This window comes from Mytilus californianus, unplaced genomic scaffold, assembly GCF_021869535.1.
Source record: "Mytilus californianus isolate M0D057914Y unplaced genomic scaffold, xbMytCali1.0.p SCAF_9, whole genome shotgun sequence".
In the NCBI taxonomy this organism is placed as follows: domain Eukaryota; kingdom Metazoa; phylum Mollusca; class Bivalvia; order Mytilida; family Mytilidae; genus Mytilus; species Mytilus californianus.
The window spans coordinates 27,536,696-27,558,400 of NW_026262745.1; the positions used below are offsets into that span (position 1 = coordinate 27,536,696).

General features: G+C 31.4%; 2 protein-coding genes across 21 annotated transcripts in view; one reads left to right on the plus strand and one right to left on the minus strand.

Moving 5' to 3' along the window:
- The window catches only part of LOC127716233 (neurobeachin-like), a 237,747-nt gene that overhangs the window by 64,407 nt on the left and 151,635 nt on the right, over window positions 1-21,705 (minus strand). The window lies entirely within an intron of this gene.
- On the plus strand, window positions 17,240-19,098 carry LOC127716258 (putative nucleotidyltransferase MAB21L1). Its single transcript, XM_052222420.1, has one exon. It carries the CDS (start codon window positions 17,464-17,466, stop codon window positions 18,589-18,591), a length of 1,128 nt encoding a protein of 375 aa, XP_052078380.1. The 5' UTR covers window positions 17,240-17,463; the 3' UTR covers window positions 18,592-19,098.

Sequence of the window (21,705 nt, forward strand, 5' to 3'; positions counted from 1 at the left end):
TTAGTTGTAACTATTGTAAAGAAATTACTGTTTCTATGGAATTCAACATCTTGCCACTTTAGAAAATTTTTGAACTAATTGATCCATACACGAGAAGGTGACTGATCCGCATTTTCCCCCGTTAATTGTTTTTTAAATCAGCTTAAATAAAATGGAAAATTTACATGATCTGGGGTTGCTGGTCACTATTGATTTAATACAGATGTTCAAAGATTTTTATCATTTATTTTATGATATAAGTTGGAAGGTCATTGACCACATGTCATTTATCCCGTTCAATTTGTAAGAAATCAATTAGACACATCCTTGCCCTAAACCTCTTTAGTATTATTGCTTATCAAATTCGTTTTATAAATTTAGAAACTATCAAACAAACTAAGGTTTTAACTACCTCAAGCAAAGTTGACCTTCGATGGATTTTGCTGTTATTCTTATGTCCTTTTTTTGTCATGGAGCTCTTACTGTTTCGGTTCTTATACACCCTTGGCTTTCAAATATTCGACGTTAAGCGTTCCCAACGAAGCTCAATCCAGGCTTCGTACATGAAAATTATCAAGTGTTGTTTTCATTTTTTATTAGTCATTTCATGTATAAAAAAATGATTGCAGCAAATTGTTATTAGCACATATGTTTTATGATATATTTTGTATAATGTTTTCTAAAAATATAATAAAATGGTCATGATAAAATAGTCAAGGGTCTTACCTTTCATTACGTTTGCATAAAATTATCAACTTTAATTGAAAATTCATGTAATTTTGCAAAAAAGATTAATTAGTGGCACATGTAACAATTTATCGAGGTACACCAATATCCTTGTTGAACGTTGTTAAAGTGTGTTCGACATAACAAAATCAGACATATTACATGACAGCCTTTGGGAAAAATTTATACTGTTTTCATTTTATTAGTTACGATTTACGCATCTTTGTACATTCTCAATTATAACTTCTGATTTCTTGATCACTCGGCAGATGGTTAGAAGAACATTAGGAAATCAACCATGTAAAATTGTTGAAACAAAATGTGATTATGTATAGGAACTTAGCAATTGGAAATTATGAAGCATAACCGAATTAAGAAGACAAAATATAGTGTAAATAATTGATTCCTTGTTTCAATACAAGACAGGAGTTTAAATAAAATAAACACATATAGGTGTATCAATTTATGTATATTAACAATTACTAGTAGGTGCTCCGCCCTACTAAACACTTGTTGCACCGGAACTGATTTTTGCACATGACTAGTAAAATTCAACGGAATGTAAAACGCAGTAATCAATCATGCTCAATCAAAGAGATTTCAAAAGCTGATAAATACAACATATATACTGATCGCATTAAAGAATGAGACTGTATCATCCAATGCTCAAGATTTCGTTCCCTGTGTAAAACCATGTCATAAGCACTTTGCTAGTTAAGTTCTCCTGTTTATTCATGCCTATTGTTTTGCAAATAGTAATAGTCAAAGAGTTGGCGACAAGATACTGTGCTGAATTAAAGAACATTAGTGAGCGCGTTCACATACCCAACGTCCCAACATTGTCATTGGAGAAATAAAATAAGTGTAAGAAAAAAAAATTGTATCAGTAAAAAAATTGAATCATAATTTCCTGTCAATATGCACATCTACATAGTATGTCCTTATTATCTACACAGTTTCATGAAATTCTGTTGTGTGGTTTGAGAGGAGTTGCGATGACAAAAGGTTGCAGCAGTATATTGGGCAAATAAGTTCAAAGGGGCGTAACTCCTGGAAAAAAAATTGAATCGTAATTTCCTGTCGATATGCACATCTACGTAGTATGTCCTTATTATCTGAAAAGGTTTCATGAAATTCTGTTGTTTGGTTTGAGAGGAGTTGCGATGACAAAAGGTTGCAGTAGTATATTGGGCAAATAAGTTCAAAGGGGCGTAACTCCTGTAAAAAAAATTGAATCGTAATTTTCTGTCGATATGCACATCTACGTAGTATGTCCTTATTATCTGAAAAGGTTTCATGAAATTCTGTTGTGTGGTTTGAGAGGAGTTGCGATGACAAAAGGTTGCAGTAGTATATTGGGCAAATAAGTTCAAAGGGGCGTAACTCCTGGAAAAAGAATTGAATCGTAATTTCTTCTCGATATGCACAACTACATAGTATGTCCTTATTATCTAAAAAGGTTTCGTGAAATTCTGTTGTGTGGTTTGAGAGGAGTTGCGATGACAAGAAACAGGACTGACGGACTGACGGACGGACAGACAGACGGACGGACGGACGGGTCAAAAACATTATACCCTCCGCAACTCGTTGCGTGGGGTATAAATATCTAGGCATTGGATATTATTCGGAAGTGGCTCAGGTCTATGCTTCAAGTCACTCTTTTGATTGTTATTTTGTATTATCTTTTATGATTATACTGTCAACAAAACATCTTTCAAATTATTTCAGTATTATGTAATGAGCTGGCATCATCGTGTATGTACCTGAATTTAGATGTCTTATCATTCAATTTGCCTGTCTTCACATCTGCATACAGATCCAAGTTTTCCTACTTACAATATCCTGTATAATAGGTCGATTGTAATCGTCTACTGTATTTAATGTTACTCTCAATTCATCCATTGATAACTTGCGGGTAGCTCTATAACTCTTGATAGCATGTATGGCCCTTTGTTCGGTTTTTCCACCTACTTCAGTGAGAAATATGGAAGAAGAAAAGAAAATAACTGACACTCAATGGTCTGTAAGTGATCCAGCTTCAAGACCTCGCTGTATAATGATATCCAGCGTTAATATCATCTATCATCATTGGGTTTTTTTTCAAATATGTCCTGATGTTAATTGCACCATGGTTCCCTTTCAATGTCAGGTCAAATATCTCAAGAAAATGCGTCAATAGACTTTGTAGAACTTAACAAACTAAAAGACTGCATAGCATTCCTTTTTTTCTAATTTTCTTCTCTTAGTATATTTGTGTGTCAGGATACTTTCGTGCTTAATATATTTTTTAAATTAGAAAAAAAACTTCTGGTATTCCTCTTTTATGAACTGCTATATAAATATCTATAAACTTGCTGTTAATAAACAATTAGGTCCATTCTATTGGTTTTCACCAGTATTAATTGTCAGCAAATTTTTCTCCACGATGTTCTTCAGAAATGCATGATCGTAAATTGGTGTCTTGCAGTGGAGGTTTTCCTTGGAAATAAAGCAACCTATAGCAATTGTCTTATATACATGACGTTCTCTTCTGAAGCCGTTCAGTAGTCATTAATACTCAACCGGAAGATTGTTTAGTCATGCATGGGTAGATTCTGCAAGTGTTCGCCGTTTTTTTTTTAAACATTTCTTTCCCTTCTGAGTCGTTTTGTATGGAATACTACTGTTTAAACTTCTCATTGGCTTATATCTCTACCTCTTCTGTCACTTTAGCAAGTCACATATCGTTGCCTTGATTTTGTACTGCCATTGAATTGAATTTTTTTACACATTCTTTTTGTTTTTCTAAGATTTAAACACTTCAAATATGAATACCAATATGTCAGTTGATATCTTGTAAGTGTCTGTAGTAGACAAAAACAATGAAAAACTCCAAACGGAAGTGCATCAACAGGGTTAAAGTAGAAAACTGAGAAATCTGGTAATAATGCGTTTTCCTATATGTTTAAAATTGGTAAATGATGTACGATATGGATGTTACTTTTCTCTTTTAATATTTCTATGGTGCATGCTTCCGAGATTTTATGGAGATCGTCATCTAAATATTTCCAGTTTTTTGTTTTACACATCTACAAAAACAACATTAACTTCGTCGGCAAGATAAAAAATTTAAATGTTTTATAGGTTCTTATCAGTATTTTTTCTCTTTTTAGTTGGCATGTAAATGCTATGGCCATTTTGTTCTCATCATTCGTCTTACAAGTTTTATCTTGCTCTGATATGATGACATGCATTCACTTTCATTTGATGACAATTTATGAGATGATGCAAAAGTTTTTGTCGTTTCAAAGCAGTTACCTCTCCTCAGCTAAACTATTTTCCCGTAAAAAGTTTATTTTCCTTTGCTTTGACACTTTTTTCACTTAGCTAGTAAAGGAGGAGCAAATATAAAATAGACGCAAACGACATCTAAGGAATTGCTTGTTAACGAAAGAAATATAAAAATAAAAATATTAAGTAAACAAACTTCATCTAGCGCGCAAAAAAGACTCTTTTTCATTTTGTCCTACTGATTTAAACGCAGAATGGCTGAACGGATTTTTTTAGTTAAGGAAATTTTCCTAATCAATTGGATGAAAGCTGAATGATTCAATTTAAAATTGTCTATCAGTGTCACCTCCATACCTTCAAACATAGCATGTAGGGAATAGAAATATCAAAAGTAACCAATTGGAAAGAAAGTAAGGGGAAAAGACACACATATTTGAAAGATAATGAGAATCAACAAAACGGCTGGAATGAAACTAAAATGCTGAATGAAAACACCAATTCATAAAAATGGATCTTCATCACACCAAGGTTACCCACATTCAGTCCATCAATAGCTGTTGTGACCATGACCTATGACCTATTGACCCCAAATTCGATAGAATCTCTCTAATACCATGGAGTATTATCAAGCCAAGTTTGATAAATGTTTTCCTCATGGTTCGGCATATTTTGTCCTGGAACCGCAATATTGACGTCCGGACAGCTGGACGACCTGAATGCAGGACATCTGGGTAGTTGTTATCATATAAAAGAAAAGAAAGGATCTGGGTTGTCGCCACTCGACTATACATTAGTATCCCAAACGCTTGTACTCCTGATTCCTGCTACACAAGTAGCGCACGTCGAACAACAACAGTTCAATGTCATCACCGACGTATTGACCCTTTCAGACAAAAACGGATACCTGTCTAAGAAAGCAAAAGAAAGGGAATAAAAAGTGATATGCCATACACTTTTTGTTCGGTTGAGTTGAAGAACGAGAAAGTGAACTTATTTCTTGACAACAGCACAACGACACAAATATATCTGACACTGGCATATTCAATACCACGCCCCACTGAGAACAAATGTAAATGTCAGAAAAATTTCGTTTTTTTTGCCACTCATTGAGATACACATTTATTAGCTTTGTAGATATTAAACCTCCGGGGTAAATCTTATACCTCACATGTATCCCCTTTTATGATCTTAATCAATGATCAAAATATCAAACAGCGAATCATGCTGCGTAAACAAGTTAGATAAGTGAAATCAGCTATAATCTAGCAAACTCAAATACGATTTTAGAAAATTGTTAAAAAGCTTTAAGAAATAAAACCGCCATCGTGTCTAGAGAATAAAATCTTTCTCTTGTTTTGATTGACATCCTTTAAATGAGATCCGTTCATGAATGGCTGTTGATTCATTCCAGTCTCACAGAAACAAGAATTGTTACTTTTATTGTTTTCATATGTTAGGTTTTTTTTTACTTCTTATGTTTTGGTTGATATGTACCTATCCTTGTAAAATAATTCGGAAAAGTTCATAAACAAACATGTGGAGATGTAGAAACACTTACGAAAGTCTAACGATCAAACAAAATACATTGCTAGTCAAGAAACTTTCGGAAACAAAAATTTACAGAATTATTTACATCGATACACTGAAACCTCGATCTTAGTTAACATTCCGAGCAGTAGGCAGTTTCGGTTTTTTGAACAACTTATGCTAATAAGATTTTTCATACTTACACAGGTTAATTACAGAATATACTATAGAAATAACGATATTTTGATTCCAATTCAGGGGCCCATGATGGGCAAAGTAATTTATAACAGTGATTTTTTTTATAATTGATAGACACAAATGATTTTGACATATAGTTATATAAATTTGGATATCATCACCTAATTTTATTATCTTCAGCCGCAGCTATATTGAATTCAGAAATCGCGCAAATTCTGAATTTGATAAATGATATAAAATTATATTTGTGTAGGTAGCTATTAATGAATGCTACCTAAGACTCAAATGGCATGACTTTTCATATCTTTTACACGGAAAACAAAAATATACAAATAAATGTGCTGGAAAATATCATGCGAGTTTCAGAGCTCGTTAAACGGCTCATTTCACAGACCTCACAATAGAACTGCAACATCATGTCCATTCTAATAAAATAGCGGAAGCTGCGAAAGTTGTAAAACTGTAAAAATGTCAACATACATATAACATAATTCAGACCTGTTTAACTTGGGAAGTCTGATTAGTAAAATATCTGACATTTAATGGGGAAGGCAGAAGTAAATGAAAATAACATAAAACGGCAGGAAATTAATGGATATACGCCGACTGGGAATTATTAAATCTTTATCAGTTATCGGAATAGATCTACTTTAGATATTTCATTTTTATTTTTAAATAAATTGTTGATCTGTTCTTGGAGATATATATAATTGTCTGATCACCACTTATCTTATACGAATTTCTAGACTAATGAATGAAGCAGACACACACACTAAAGTTTAAAAGGCACCGTGTCATTGTTTGACACAATTTGCTGCGCAATGTTATCTTTTCTCTATGCAAAATGCAAAATAAAAGAAAAAAAAATGCAGTACTATTTTTTTCTTCCTAATGATTTCAGACTTTAACATCCATGTGTTACAATAACTAAGAAAATAACTCGTGCTAATTCTCTTACTATCTGTACAGACAGGTCTGAAAAATAAATTCTCTTTCGAACAAACGGGCCTTGGAAAAACTTTTATCTTTCTTCCCTGTACAGACAGACCTGTGGCGCAATACAGTACATAAGATCTTCAATGAATTGTATCTCTACTGCCTGTGTAATGTCAATGGTGATTAATACAAAATCATATTCAACAAAAGAAGTATCATTTTCAACTGTTTACAGATGTTGAAGTGTTAAAGTGATGGTCAGAAGCCTTTTAACCCAGACATTAATTCTTCAAAAAAACTAGGGTGGTCCGGTTTTGTCCTACTGTAAACGAAAGAGGAATTCCCTATCACATCTGATAATCTAAGCTTATCGTGGATAGAATGAAAAGAAAATAAACATAAAAATAATGAAAAGCTGAGATATAACTTAATACGGCAATTATTGGTAATATATAGGCCCGAACAATTTAGTGGGTGGTAGAACTGTCACCTATAAAGTGTTCATTTTCATTAGAAATAAAATATAAGTCAGTTCTTATTATGGTCAACCACCAGGTACTCATTGTTTGGTCGTGATGAATAAAAGGAAGATTTTATATCTGATTTTAGAGATATGATTTGAAAATTTTCTCCCCAGGTAAATTAATATATGCTAATGATAGGTTTTTGCTATACACTTTATTGCATTCTGGTTTTTTTTAATCTGAATTCATTCTTTATTAAATCAGGATAAAAATTGAAGAATAAACACTATTTAAATTTACAATCTATATGACGTTACATTGAGAGAGAGAGAAAAAAAACCGTCAGTTTAAGAGACAACTTTATAACTAAACTCTTTTTGAAGTTCCATTTTCCAGAAGAAAGTAAGAAAATGCCAAGGGGCAAAAAACAAACGTAGAAGCCTAAGGACAGACAACACCATTGTCAAATGAAAGAAGACGCCTATACCAACACCAAGCCACAAAATACTCAATACACAGAAGCTTAGTAATGTTTAGATGAACGAAAATGGTTCCATGATAATAAAAGTCTAGGGAAATTCTGTTCAATGCAGAATTATCTGCCTATGGTTACAGTAATGGAAATTTGATTAGATTAACCCATTCCTATTAGATTATTCCAGTTAACTTGCCTTTTAAGGATAATTTTTAATGCATTTTCAAAGGAGAGTGGTACCAGTGTGTCAGTTCTAATTGTCTCTTGATGAGCCAAATATGATTATAAGAAACATCGTCCATGCAATATTGACAAGTACTGTAAATAAAGAATGGCAAATTAAATTTGATTATATGTGATTTAAGAGTGATGAGTCTATGCTACAGTTATATGAAACTATATAATATCTAGGAATTTCTTGAAATGAAATCGCGGTCTACTTTAATATAGACGTTTGTGCAAAAATTGGACAAAAATGTTGCGTGTTCACTGCCATTGTGCTGTTATTTTTTTTTACAGAAATGATATCTAAGATATGTTAGAGAGGACGCGTAAAACATTATATAAATTTTCGTTGGAACAAAGAAAATATTTTTCAATAAACTCATGCACGAAGCTTTCTTTATTAATATCTAGAAAATCAGCATAACAATGTATAACAATGTGTATTTTTTTCACTTCCTCTCCAACCATGCAGGATTTGATTCCGTATATTCTCCGGTCGACTTGCTACAAATTCCTTTCTTGTTGATTTCTTCTCTTTCCACAATTAATCTGTTTACAAAAAACAATATTTACTGAGAACTGACATAATACTGTTTGCCCATGGAGAAAGGTATTCCTCTGCAGGTGCTATGTAACGGCTCACATTTAAATATATAGCATTTAATTAGTTAAAGGGGCTAAAAAGAAAAGAAACATTATTATTATTCTGTAGCAAGTCTAATTCTCCGGAAACACTGCTTATAACATTGCGTAGCCGCTTTATCTTCTCCTCAAAACTTCAGCATTAATACGGGGAGGACATCAGAAAACTCTTGATACCATGCAATGTTCAATTTTATTTGTTAAGGAATAAAGAAAATTGTGAATTTGTCAGTTGAAATTCATTCCTTTCGGAGAAAATACCACAAATGAATTAAGTATATAAGGCGAGCCTTATTTCACAACGTATACTTTCCGGGTTTGGTTTTACGTTTGGTATTTTTGGTTTTATCAGTTCTTCAACTTTTGTATAAAATTTTGGACATTCAAATGTTTTGGCCCCGAGCATCAGTGAAAAGACATTAATTGGCGAAATGTGTATCTAGATTGCAGTATGTATTTAGTATGTAGAAACTTAAATAATAATTGTCCACGCAGATTCATAAGCATAAATATACTTATTATTATCATTATTTTAATTCTTTTTTGTTGTTATTATTGTACTGTAATTGTTGTAGTTCTGTTGATTGCTGGAATATTATGCTAATAAAATAACTACGTATTTGCTGGATGGATGTACAAAAAATAAATCAATCGACAAATAGCAATTCAAAGCTGCCGTTTGCATGAAGATATTTGTGGATATAATCACAGTAGAAACTAATAGTGGAAATAAAGAATGGAGACATTTCTGCTTGCTCATTTTGTGCAAAGTTAGTAGTGCACAAAATGTTATTCTGTTACAATTAGTATGAATCCACTCATGTTTGAAATGAAATCTTCGAAATAAAAATGTAATTTCTCTGTTCCAATGTCATTCTCATAGAATTTTGATTAAATAAACTTCGCTTTATTGACCATCTGTAAATGATTGCAGAAACATCGAATTAATGACAAAATAAGCTCTAATAATCAAATTCAAACACTTAAATTCATTTTACCAAAAATACAAATACCAGCATATTTCAGATTACCAGAACAATCTGGCTTCACTTGTAAGTACAAGCATTAGTCTAATAAAACATAATTTAATAAAGAATCAAACTGGAAAATTACCATTTTTCTGTTTTGAAGTGATAATAAAATTGATTAAAAGTAACTAATCGAACACTGAAGAAAATAAATTCTATCATTTCGAACGTTAATGTTTGAAAGGGGGCTGAAAATATTTTTGATTAAAAACAATACCTTTAGAAGTATCATACAATGATAACATAAATGGTACCAAATTACTGCACCAATAAATATCAACTACTACAATATTTGTAAAACAAATGGAAGAAGACATTAAACATTCAAAATTAAGCGTAAAAAGATTCGAATCTTTATACTCATTTCTCAATTCAAAATTGTTCCTACTTTATAATTAAAATTATATATTATTAAGATTGTTCATCGGAGAGTATTTGTATTTTGTAGTTGCCTTTTTCTTTATGATTAAACAAAAAAATATTGTTAGACATCAGTTTTTTTTACAATAAATGATATAATTAAAAGAACGAACAGTTATCGTGTTTCATTAACGCTCCTTCCATTTCTGTTTTGACGGGATTTTTCTGAGTTAACAGGGATTTGCGATTTGATTTATGTCTACCTTCCCTAAAAAGGTGTAAGTGACCACTGAACATGGTTATTATGAAACGGTACAAACTGGTCACCATTGATAACATCGATTTAAGGGTGTTTGTTGAAATCTTAACATCTAAATTTAATTAATAAGTTATATGTAAGGTAAAAATATGATGTATATTGTCAAATTTGATGTATTGGTTTGAGTGACATGCCCTTTAGGCATTTAAGCCATGCCTTCGTTGCATATCATCTATTTGTAGTACCAAAGCCCTGCGGCTGGACATTGCAGTCAACTTCTTGCAAAACTTGTTTAAAATGTGTTAACGATAATAAAAGTCCAGAAAAATATTGTTTCCAATGTGTTTAATTAGCATGATCTATGTCTGAAATGTTGACAGTTAGAACTTAACTGACCTTGTTATACAAAAACGGATGTTCAGGCTAAAAAAATATATAGACATGTACATATGTATTAAGAAAGTTGTTGTTTACTTATTTAATAGACAAAATTATATCTTACAATGTTGACTGCTGTACACCTATTTTTTTCATTTTTTCCTATTACGGCTGTTTGTGTTGTCAATATGATGGAATTATATGCGACTGTCATAAAAGTGACAGGTTTAGCTAGCTTTAAAACCAGGTTTCATCCACCATTTTCTACAGAAGGAAATGCCTGTACAAAGTCAGCAATATGACAGTTGTTTTCCATTCGTTTGATGTGTTTGAGCTTTTGATTTTTCCATTTGATAAGGGACTTACCGTTTTGAATTTTCATTGGAGTTCGGTATTTTTGTTATTTTACTTTTTTTTTTTGCAAAGTTTGTAAACAAACAAAGCAATGTGATTAAACCGTTAAATTTCTGGGCGTATTACATTAGCGCGCATAAGTTATGCAAACTGTGTTTACCTGTAAAATGAATGGGCAGAAATGTAATAAAAAGCAGTGCGCCAATTTAGTGATTTTTAAGCGCAAATGTAATAAAAAGCAGTGCGCCAATTTGGTGATTTTTATGCGCAAATGTAATGGTAATGCGCGCAAATGTAATGCACCGAGAAATTAACTATAGTGCATTATTTTCAATATATTTAGGCGGTTCACGTAAACTCTCAATTTTCTTGCAATTATCAAAAACTGCAAATAGAGAATATCTATTTTAGAATGCAGGTATTTGAACAAAAGTTTTTTTTGTCATCAACTACTCGCTAGACTATTAATTGTTGAAAAGGTATTCTTCTTCTACATTTAAATGTCAAGTTAAATTTTGTTAATTTTCATTTAATTCTATTTTGAAAATAGTAAATTTGACATTTCTCACACTAAAGGATCGTTTTTCTTTTATGTGCATGCATTCATTAAACTAAGCAGACGACAGTCTTAACTGCAGTATAAGCTCTTGTGCCCATTCGAAGGCAACGTGATATTCCGGGTATTACTATTGTCAACACTTTAAAGATTGTGACAGACACATGATTTTCTGTAAGTGACCAGCATGCAACATTATTTAAAGAAAATCGATATTCTTGAAGTTTAATTATTAATGACTAACAGAAAACGATATAAGACAATTATTTATCTCGGGAAGTTTATGATTTGAATCCATCAAGAATAACTATATGTCACCCAATTAGACGTTGCAACTGAAATTTGATGCCATTTTTCATTGCTTTTCTTTCGTGATTTTTTTCACTAGAGAATTTTGTACGTTTTACTGGAATAGTGGTAATTAAGTTTGCTATGATACACGACCATATTTATTCTTCTGGGACTTAATTTCTCCTCAGTTTCAGCCAACTTTTGGATTTACTTTGTTAACAATCTCCCATGCGCATAATAAATCGCTAAAACGTGTTTTGTAATTCAATTATTTCTATTTTGCCAGATGAAATTCCATAAATTGGAAAATTATAAATCATGCATTAAAGAAATATAATGAGCAAACAAAAGTACTGAACCCTTATATGTTGAATTGTTTTAGTACATTTGTTATTGCTTCCATTGCTTCACTTTATCTAATGAGTTTAAGCTACAAAATATACCGCCATTGCATGAGTTCATAACAGTCGATATATATTGCTGGGCCTTTTCAGAATTTTTGATAATGCAAGGTGAAGATCAGTCTTCGATATTCTATTCTTATCAGACTGGAAATATTTTTGAAATACAAGCCGTTTGTGATATTGATATAGTATCCCATTCGTGCATGCCAATATTACTTGGAATGATCTTCAAAAAATAAACCAGTGACATAGTTATAATTGAACCGATGTCCCTTATATACACGGTTATTTAATATTATTGTATTGTCAGAGGTCAAAGATCAAGGTCACTATAAAGCCTTAATGCATGCCAATATTACAAAGCATGAGAGACCGATCTTGCGAGATCCTCATTTGTAGTCAAGATTGTTAAACACTCCTTAGAAGTATTACAAAGCATGTCTGCTGCACTACATGGAACAATTTTACCATGTGTAAGGTGTAGCGTTTCCTAAATATCAAGGCCATAAGTTTAAAGTTCAAGGTCATCTCATCGGTCATTTAATTATGTGTAATGTTCCTTTGTATACGATTTAAACTTTGCTTCATTTTTCACAACAAAAATTAAGGAGATATGTGTATGGCATGTTTTCTCAGAAGAGATGCAAAATCAAAACTCAATGTTGCAGTAATCTGTTTAAAAAAGTAATCCATACATTTGTTTGACACATCCACGTATATATTATTACGCAACTCCAAATCTCTCAATAATTCTGCTGCAGTAAAACGAAAAACAACAAATATTCGGATTTTTTTTTTAATAATCTGTTTGTTCCACTGAGTGGTAAAAAGTTGGATATGAATTGATGGAAATGTTGGAAGTGTCCATTTATAGATTTTCATATATATTTGTCCCATTTTCATACCGTTTTTATATAACCTTTTTACTGAATAAAACCTAATGTATGTACTATATTTTCTCAATTTTTTAAACACTAACACGTTATCTGATGGTCTTTCTCGTTAAGCATTATATAAGAAGTTAACCCCCATCCCTCAGTCTTGTTCGGGTTGTTTAGATGTAATTGCACTTGTTTTTTGTTCGTCTCTTTTTTTTGTTGTTGTTGAAGATATTTATAGCGGAACTGCATGACAAACTATGAATTTATAACACCAATTAGTCTTATATATATTTGAATGATTTATTTATATTATTCAATTCTAGTCATGTTTGCAATTTCCAAAACAATGTGAAAGTTGCAACTCGAATAAAATCCGCGCAGGTCCTCTTTAACGGCAATCGACAAAAGATTCTTCTGGATGATCATAGTCATTGGAATTTTAACGGCGGACTATGATTGTGTGAGGTTATACAAGGTCATTATATATGAGAAAGGACAAACCCAGGCCATTTCCAACAAATCGCTTGTAAAGCGTAAAATTTCCTTTCTTCCATAAGCTTTCCATCTAGATTTGATTATACTGCTTACAGTTTATGTAAAGGAGCATACTAGTTAATCTATTCTGATTGTTATGAATTTGGTGCATATTATATATTATAATGTTTACAGTCCTTTAAAATCGAAAAATATTTTCTCTATTGTAAACGAATACATCTACATAAAAGGGAAATAAAGAGACGAACAGACTTAAATAAGAAACAGTCTCATTTTTATGAAACTTTTTACATACACAAAGTCCATAATTTTATTTTGGAATAACTGGACTATATGGAGACATTAAACTGAAGCCGATTGTCTGACGTTTAATTATAAATCAAGTGGCAGAACTGCTATTAACTCTGAATCAGAGGTGTTATTTTCCAGTCAAGTAATTTTTTAATGCCACCAAGAGTACAATGAATCTTCCAAGAACCAAATTATTAAGAAACAGCAAAATCAATGAAATCTTCGAAAAACGACCAATTTCTATTTCAAAGGTTAGCAGTTCAGGCTGCTCACTTGACAAGACAGATACTATAACATAATCCAGGCACTTCAAATCAATAAAAAATTGGATATTAAACGGTTTATTGCCTCTCTATTTACACAAAGAGTCAATGGCTGTATAATGTTGGGTAAATAAGGCGGGATCAGTCGCGTGCGCCAAGATACTTTAGATACAAGTTTCCGTGTTTAGATGACGTTAATTCATGCGAAAAATATGTCTGATCAACCGCATGATCATTAGCTTTCATTATTTGAAAGAAATCGTTTATATATATGTAATGCTTCTTCAAAGCTAAGGTTTATTGATTACGATCGTTGTATAATCATCGATCTGACGCATCTTGTTCGCACGGACATTGGTCAGCCTTATGCCTTGACTTGAAAAATAACATTGTTTTTTTTCTCTTCTTTTAATCATAAAGAATCATAATAAAACTCCGGGCACTTGATAAGTAAAATACTTAGGCAAGAAACTTTTTAAATTTAATTCCTAAATAAAAGATTTTTTTTTTAATAAAATCGTTGATAAAACAGTAAAAAAATGTAAAATCTATAAGGTATTTATTCTCCGGGCACTTAGTTACTCTACATTTTTAATTTCTTCGGATTTCAAATAGTGTGATAAGAAATAGTTATCGAAATTTTCATTTGGTGATCGAAATTGTTAAATAATTTTAATCCCGCTGTAACATGCAGTAGCATTTCTAGGACACAAGAAATCGGAAAGGAACTTTTTTCATATTTGTTGAAATATTATAACAATAAGGTGCATATGAATCGTTGACTATATAAGCAATTGTTATTTTTAAGCGTAGAATTTTTTAAATAGTTATGTTTAGATCTATTTTCAAGACATTTGTATTTATTCTGTCCAAATAGTCCGGTAAAGTTCTATCTCCTGACTTATAAAAGTATTTGTTTTTATCAAATCTTCAAAATACATTTCATTATAGCATTTCTTTCTTTCTTCCAATCTTTTGCTTCATGGAATTTCCAAATAAAGACACCGTCCCTCGACGCTCATAAGAATTCCTAAAATTGAAACATTATATAAGTGATGTTACTTGTTATCTTTTCAAATCTACTTTGTTTATCTGTAATTTAAGAATAAAAAATTAAGAATAAAAAGATCGCCAACGCATTCCTTACTTTAGCCGGGAAAATATCCAAAATACATTTGCTGTGTGCTATTATATTTTATTATCAATAAACTCTTGATTGTGAATGCATATACTACAAGATTTCTTCGTAAGGATTCAGACTGTGGTTTTACTTAATCCATTTGTCTGTTAATTAGTCATAGATTTGTACACATGTATATGAAATAGCTTGACTATATTTTAGTGGATGGTCATTGTTGATTTTATAAATGCTAAATTCGATAGTTCCACAAAACTTTTGACAATTGAGTATCAACCTCTATCTTTAGTTTGAAAAGAAATCAGTTAGATCTTGAATAAATAGCCAGAAAAATATCGCCTAAATCCAAAGTGTGTCTAGCCACTAACAAGGTAAAAATAGATGTCAACGGTTTATCATTTTTTTATATCTAAAATTTCCGCCTATTAGAAGTTAATTATCTCAGCTGGCATATGGTCAGTTAGATTTCTTTACAGTGATAAGATGAAATTTAATTTAAATTTGGGACAGGTTTGAGTTTTCTTAACAATTCATTTCTTCTTTTAATAAACAAAGCAAATAATAGTTTTTTTATTAATCGATATAGATACAAAAAAAACCGAAAATATGATCATTTGGAATCATTTTTTTTTTCTCTTTCTATAAAGAATAAACCAAATTCTTACACACAATTTTTCCGGGAAACATCATTCCTGAAATAAGTTTTCAAAACTTATTTAAAAACGTTCAACTGTGTAAACTATATATTTGCATAGTTGAGATATAGTAGGCAAAGCTGTGGTCATAAAGCAGATTTTTATTTATCATTTTATACAATTTGTTTAAGATTTCCGCATATGATTTTTGTTTGTTTGAAAAAGGAAAATCTCTTTATTCGACAAATTTTTCTGTAAAACCAAATTTGAAATTATATGAAAGGAAAACGAAGATGAAAAAAAACGACTGAACGTGAATTCAATAAGCAAAAGAGGGGTAGTTACGCTTACAATAAAATATATATAAATTATTATTGGGGATACATGCACAACAAATGAGGTCATTTCAGGGTATCTAACAACTTCATCAAATTCTCGTCGTGTGACAATTAAATGATTGGCGACAAATTGATATTTTTCTTGGTAATACCGCTAAGTATTATGGCTAAAATATGATGTTAAACGCGATTTATTGGCAATAAACTTCATATAAATATTTGGCATTTCAATGACTTAGTGATGACATGGATACGTTGGCTCGTTTAGCCTTTGGGTGTATGTATCACTGTTAAACAACATGTTTCTCAAACAGCCTTTCAATAAAAATATCGGTTGTAAAATATCGAAATAGAAATTATTTTGATATGAATAAAAAATCCGCAAATTTTCATATAAGAGTGGAAGTAGTTTCTGGTTTGTCTCAAATAAAAAAATTTAAAAAATCTTTACACACAAAATTTGAAAAAAAAAGAATTAACAAGTTAAATGTAAAAATAAAAATAAATAAAATACTTACAATTACACAGAACTGCTTGTATATAACACAATACATTTGAAAATAAGATACATGTATTACATCGTCTGTTTATTGCACTTTTTATTAAAACAATTTCTTTGATTCTAAAATTCAAGTTTAACATGTTTTCCCCTTTGCCCACTTAGATTACTTTACAAAAGTCCTTTTTTTGTCAATAGATAATATAGAAAATTTTATTTTTTATCCTTTTTATGAATAATACAAAATAACACTTCACTTATAACTAAAATCACAGTTTCTAATTATTTGAAATTTACGGTAACAATTCTTTAAACTTATATTTTGTGTATTTAATAATTCGAGAATAAATTAATCTTTAATAGGGAAAGTATACAGTTTATCAGATATCCCGCTAGGAATATTTGCTTTACCGAATGATGCGTGTATTATTTCTCGGCGGGTGTGCTCATCGGCTTGCGAAGATGATCTACAGTTGGTAGGCGGGGCTTAGAAACACTAAGATATTCACTATGACAAAAATGGTTGTAGGTTTGCCTATAGGCGGGGTAATAATTAATTTGTGCACTTTTATTGGTTCAAAAGACCAATGTTTACATTTTATTTACATTTCTAATGATAGACAGAAACGGACTACTATATGTTTTATTTTCTTGCTGTCCAAATTATTTTAGAGACTAGCACCAAAAACAATTGTCATTTTAATCTTCTGTTGATCTAAGTTAGCTGTTGAAAGACCAAGATGGAATCTATACTGGATTGTAAACAGTAATTGAAAAGGACGTCATACTGGTGTGTGATGGAAGAGTAAAACACCACATACAGTGACAATTTTATAATTCTATTGTGTTTGATGAACGGATCACACCCGGATATGCTTCTGGAAGGTGGCTCACCAGATATGCTTGCAGCTCAGTCTAAAATCCTGTTCCAGTTAAACAAGTACTACAACGAACGGGTACAGTCACGACAAGGAGGCACGATGAAGACCATTAGAGAAGTCTGTAAAGTGGTACAAGAGGTCTTGAAAGAGGTTGAAGTCCAGGAGCCTAGATTTATTAGTTCTTTAAATGAAGCGAACGGGAGATTTGAAGGACTAGAAGTTGTGTCACCTACAGAATTTGAAGTTGTTCTTTACCTCAATCAAATGGGAGTATTCAACTTTGTAGACGACGGAACTATACCAGGATGTTCTGTTTTGAAACTAAGTGACGGTAGGAAAAGATCTATGTCTTTATGGGTAGAATTTATAACAGCATCCGGTTACCTTTCTGCACGTAAAATAAGGTCGCGATTTCAGACACTTGTAGCACAAGCAGTTGACAAATGTAGTTATAGAGACATTGTGAAAATGGTTGCAGACACAACGGAAGTGAAACTTCGAATCAAAGAAAGATTCGTCGTGCAGATAACACCAGCATTCCGTTGTGCAGGGATTTGGTGCCGCAGTGCTGCACATTGGCCAGTACCTCATATAGCATGGCCAAATCCAAATCTCGTGGCCGAAGTGAAAACAGAAGGATTTGATCTGTTGTCCAGAGAGAGTATTTACATGAAAGATAAACAAAGCGCCGCAGAGGGGGATGCTTGGGTTTTGTCTTTCAAGTATGCGGAGGACCGACTGCTATACGGTGGATGTCGACGAAGATTATTAAGTACCCTAAAAACTCTCCGAGACAGACACTTAGATATACCGGGTCAGCCAATAACAACCTATCATCTAAAAACATTAGTGTTGTACGAATGTGAGAAACATCCTCGTGAAATGGAATGGGATGACACATGTCTAGGGGACAGGATAAATGGAATTCTACTCCAACTTATATCGTGTTTACAGAATCGCCGATGTCCGCATTACTTCTTACCAAATGTAGACTTGTTCCGTGGAAAATCGACATCCGCGATGGACAATGCAGCCAAACAGGTATGGAGAATTTTGCGAGAACTTCTAACAAATCCTAAAAGTTTGGAAAAATTGTGAAATGTCAAAACCGTTCTTAACTTTAATGGAATTCTATTTGTTTTGAAGAAAGAACATTCTGTAAAAGGAATGCATTCATGTCATCAATCAAAGCAGTGACAGTGCCAAAATATTGAGGTGAAATATCGGAAGTAAGCAATTTTTCACTTGTGAGTAAATACATTGATGAAAGATGTCCGAATAATTTTCGTCTTCTGTTACCACCGACTGGTAAGTGATCTGAGCTGCATCTGTTGCTTTATACCAAAGATAACTATGAGGCATTCGATCTCATATATATGGCATTCAAGACATATTTAAAAGATTGAGTATGAAAAAACAGTGCGAAATTTCAAGTCAAAATAGTGCAATTCTTCAAATTATTGAGGAAAAACAGATAAATTTTGTTTTGTGATGAATGTCGTAAAAGTTTCCTGCATTATGGTATCTGTAGTGTAAATTATTGTTGAACAATATCATTGTTATGCTTTAAGATAAAAATTCCATAATAAATTAATTTATATAAAATATTTTTTCTTTTTAAGATAAATTTAAAATCATAAAATAAAACTTGGCATGCATAAAAAAAAGGGACAGAGTTGTTAATTTTACTCTCGGAGGAAATGTGGACATTTTCAATAAATGTTTATAAATTTGAGAGATATAAAACTGTGAACAAAGTATCTCCTAATCATAAAATATATAATCAGTTCGCAATGCAAAAATAACATCATTCCTATAGTTGGTATAGGAACATTTCGAATTGCCAAGGCTGTTATAGTAAAATATAGAATCCCCAATGAAAAAATATTAATACAACAATTGATTATATATTTTTAATTATTTAAGGTGAGAAAAATATATACAATAAATATTTACACTTTTTTTAAAATCAGAAATATTGTATTTGTTTGTTCGAGTCAAGATTTTGCTTATGGTAATAAAATTAAAACTTTATTCAGACGTCATACACTTTAATTGTGTGATAGTCTATAGTCATTTACTATCAGACTACATACAACACGTTATAGAATAAAAGTAAATTATTAGAAAGTGCAGTTTTTTTAAAATATATTCTCACTTCTATAACTATTTCACTTTGAATCCATTTTATAATGATTAATGACCTATATAGCACATTTTTATTATAATATTTTTGGATGTTTTAAATGCTGAATATTATTTTATACATATATTTACTGTCTACGTTTACACCGGCCGATTTTGGTTCATAACTTGTGGTGAAATTTCATATGTTGGATATTCAGCAGTTCTACAGAAACTTTTCAAAATAATCATCGCATCAAAAAATGCGATGTTATACTTGACCACAGAACTATATTTCAAATTTCTTCGAGTACTCTTTACTCAGAGGTTAATTTTTCAAATATCTAGCCAGATATTCATATTTTACATATATATGAATATTTTGCTGACTTCTATAATTTGAAAATGCAAAGGATTTTTTTTCAAGTCAAAATATATGTATAATCTTGATAACATGTATATGTCAGGGTGTATTAAATACTGGACACATGTTTCGGGATGGCTTGCAATGAATACTCCAATGTAAATAAACGATATTTTAAGAAAACAAAGGAAAAAAAAACAATTTGATTTTTTATAAATAGATTAAACATTCCTTAATGATATATGATATGGGATATTTTAAAGGAGGATTTTACAAAGGAAGTAGTCTAAAGAAATGATTTTTTCCCTTTTTCGCTAGTATGTTTATATTAAAATTTTATTGTTTCACACGTTCCAAACTCCTTTTCATGGATATATTTGACACTGAGGTAACACATTTATTAACAATATTAAATGCTAAAGGTTAAGTTTAGATGGAAAATCAAATATCTAGTTTTAATTTCTGTCTACACCAGCAGCAGACTGTTGTAGTTAAATAAGTGAGGTCAGAGACTCGAAACTTTTAAAAACAATAATTTTTATAGGTCTGTCAAATGAAAAATGCAAGAAAGAATGAGTTTTAGGGTCAAACCCATAAATATCAATTTGCCACTGCAAACAATATGTATGTTATGTAACGAGAAAACATATTTCTTGCCTCTTTCATGATATTTATACACTCAACATGCGTTTGTTTGTGTAAATGTCAACTTCTGAGATTAGAAATTCCATCAACACTTCAGTGAACTACACTTGTTAGCAACCAGAGATCTGTCAGTGCTCGCCTCCAACCGATAAAAACCCACTTCTCATTACGTTAAAAGCACCGAGATGCCAAAAACAAAAATTCTCTTTAAAATTTTGATAGTAAATTTAAGTATGTTGCAGTTTTTTAACATCAGGAGATAATTGCATGTAAAAACTGCTGCCATGGTTTTGTAGTACTAGATGAGGCGACTATCATGTTTAAATAAGATTTATTTGACACGGAATATATTTTCAAAAAAGTATATTACTGTTAACAGTTAGATAATTGGAGAAAGGATGCATTAGTTTTTTTTCTTTTTTTTTTTTGCAGTTTTATAGTGATAAGTGAATCTATAAGGTGACGTCACATTTTTTGCGATAATTTACGAGAAAGCATCACCTTTTAGACATGATCATTGATGCATTTAATTAGACTTAAATAAAAATTAAATACAATATTAATAGATTTTTGGTAGACACGACATCATATCTTCTTCATCGAAAAGTTTATCAAATTCTATGTATAACGATACGTTACAATGATTTTTTTAAAATGATGTAAAATTCAACAACTCTGAGTAATTTATCATTCAAATATACCACACACTTCGACAGTATATTCTCAACCATGACGACGATTAGCGTCTTGTGTTTGTCATGAAAAACCTCAAAAACACATAATAGTAAAAAGTCCTTATCATCATGGAAAATAAAATGGAAATAAAATTGAATAATTAGCCCCTGTTTATCATAAAAAAGACTTTATTGGTTGAACGGGAGAATTAAATGCAGAATTTCGGATGCAGCGGAAAGAAAGTATCTAATTATGCAAGGGAGAGACTACTAATTTTTTCCTGTTTATAGCTATTTATCAGAAATTGGAGATTAACGACCAGATTTTGCGGATCTTTTCGATTTAAGTGGAGCGATTTCTTATCATTTATAGTTTTTTTATAAACACATTTGATAGACTCTAAT

What these genes read in the sequence shown, in the direction of transcription:
- LOC127716258 (XM_052222420.1), top strand. Translation starts at nt 17,464, where the DNA reads ATGAACGGATCACACCCGGATATGCTTCTGGAAGGTGGCTCACCAGAT.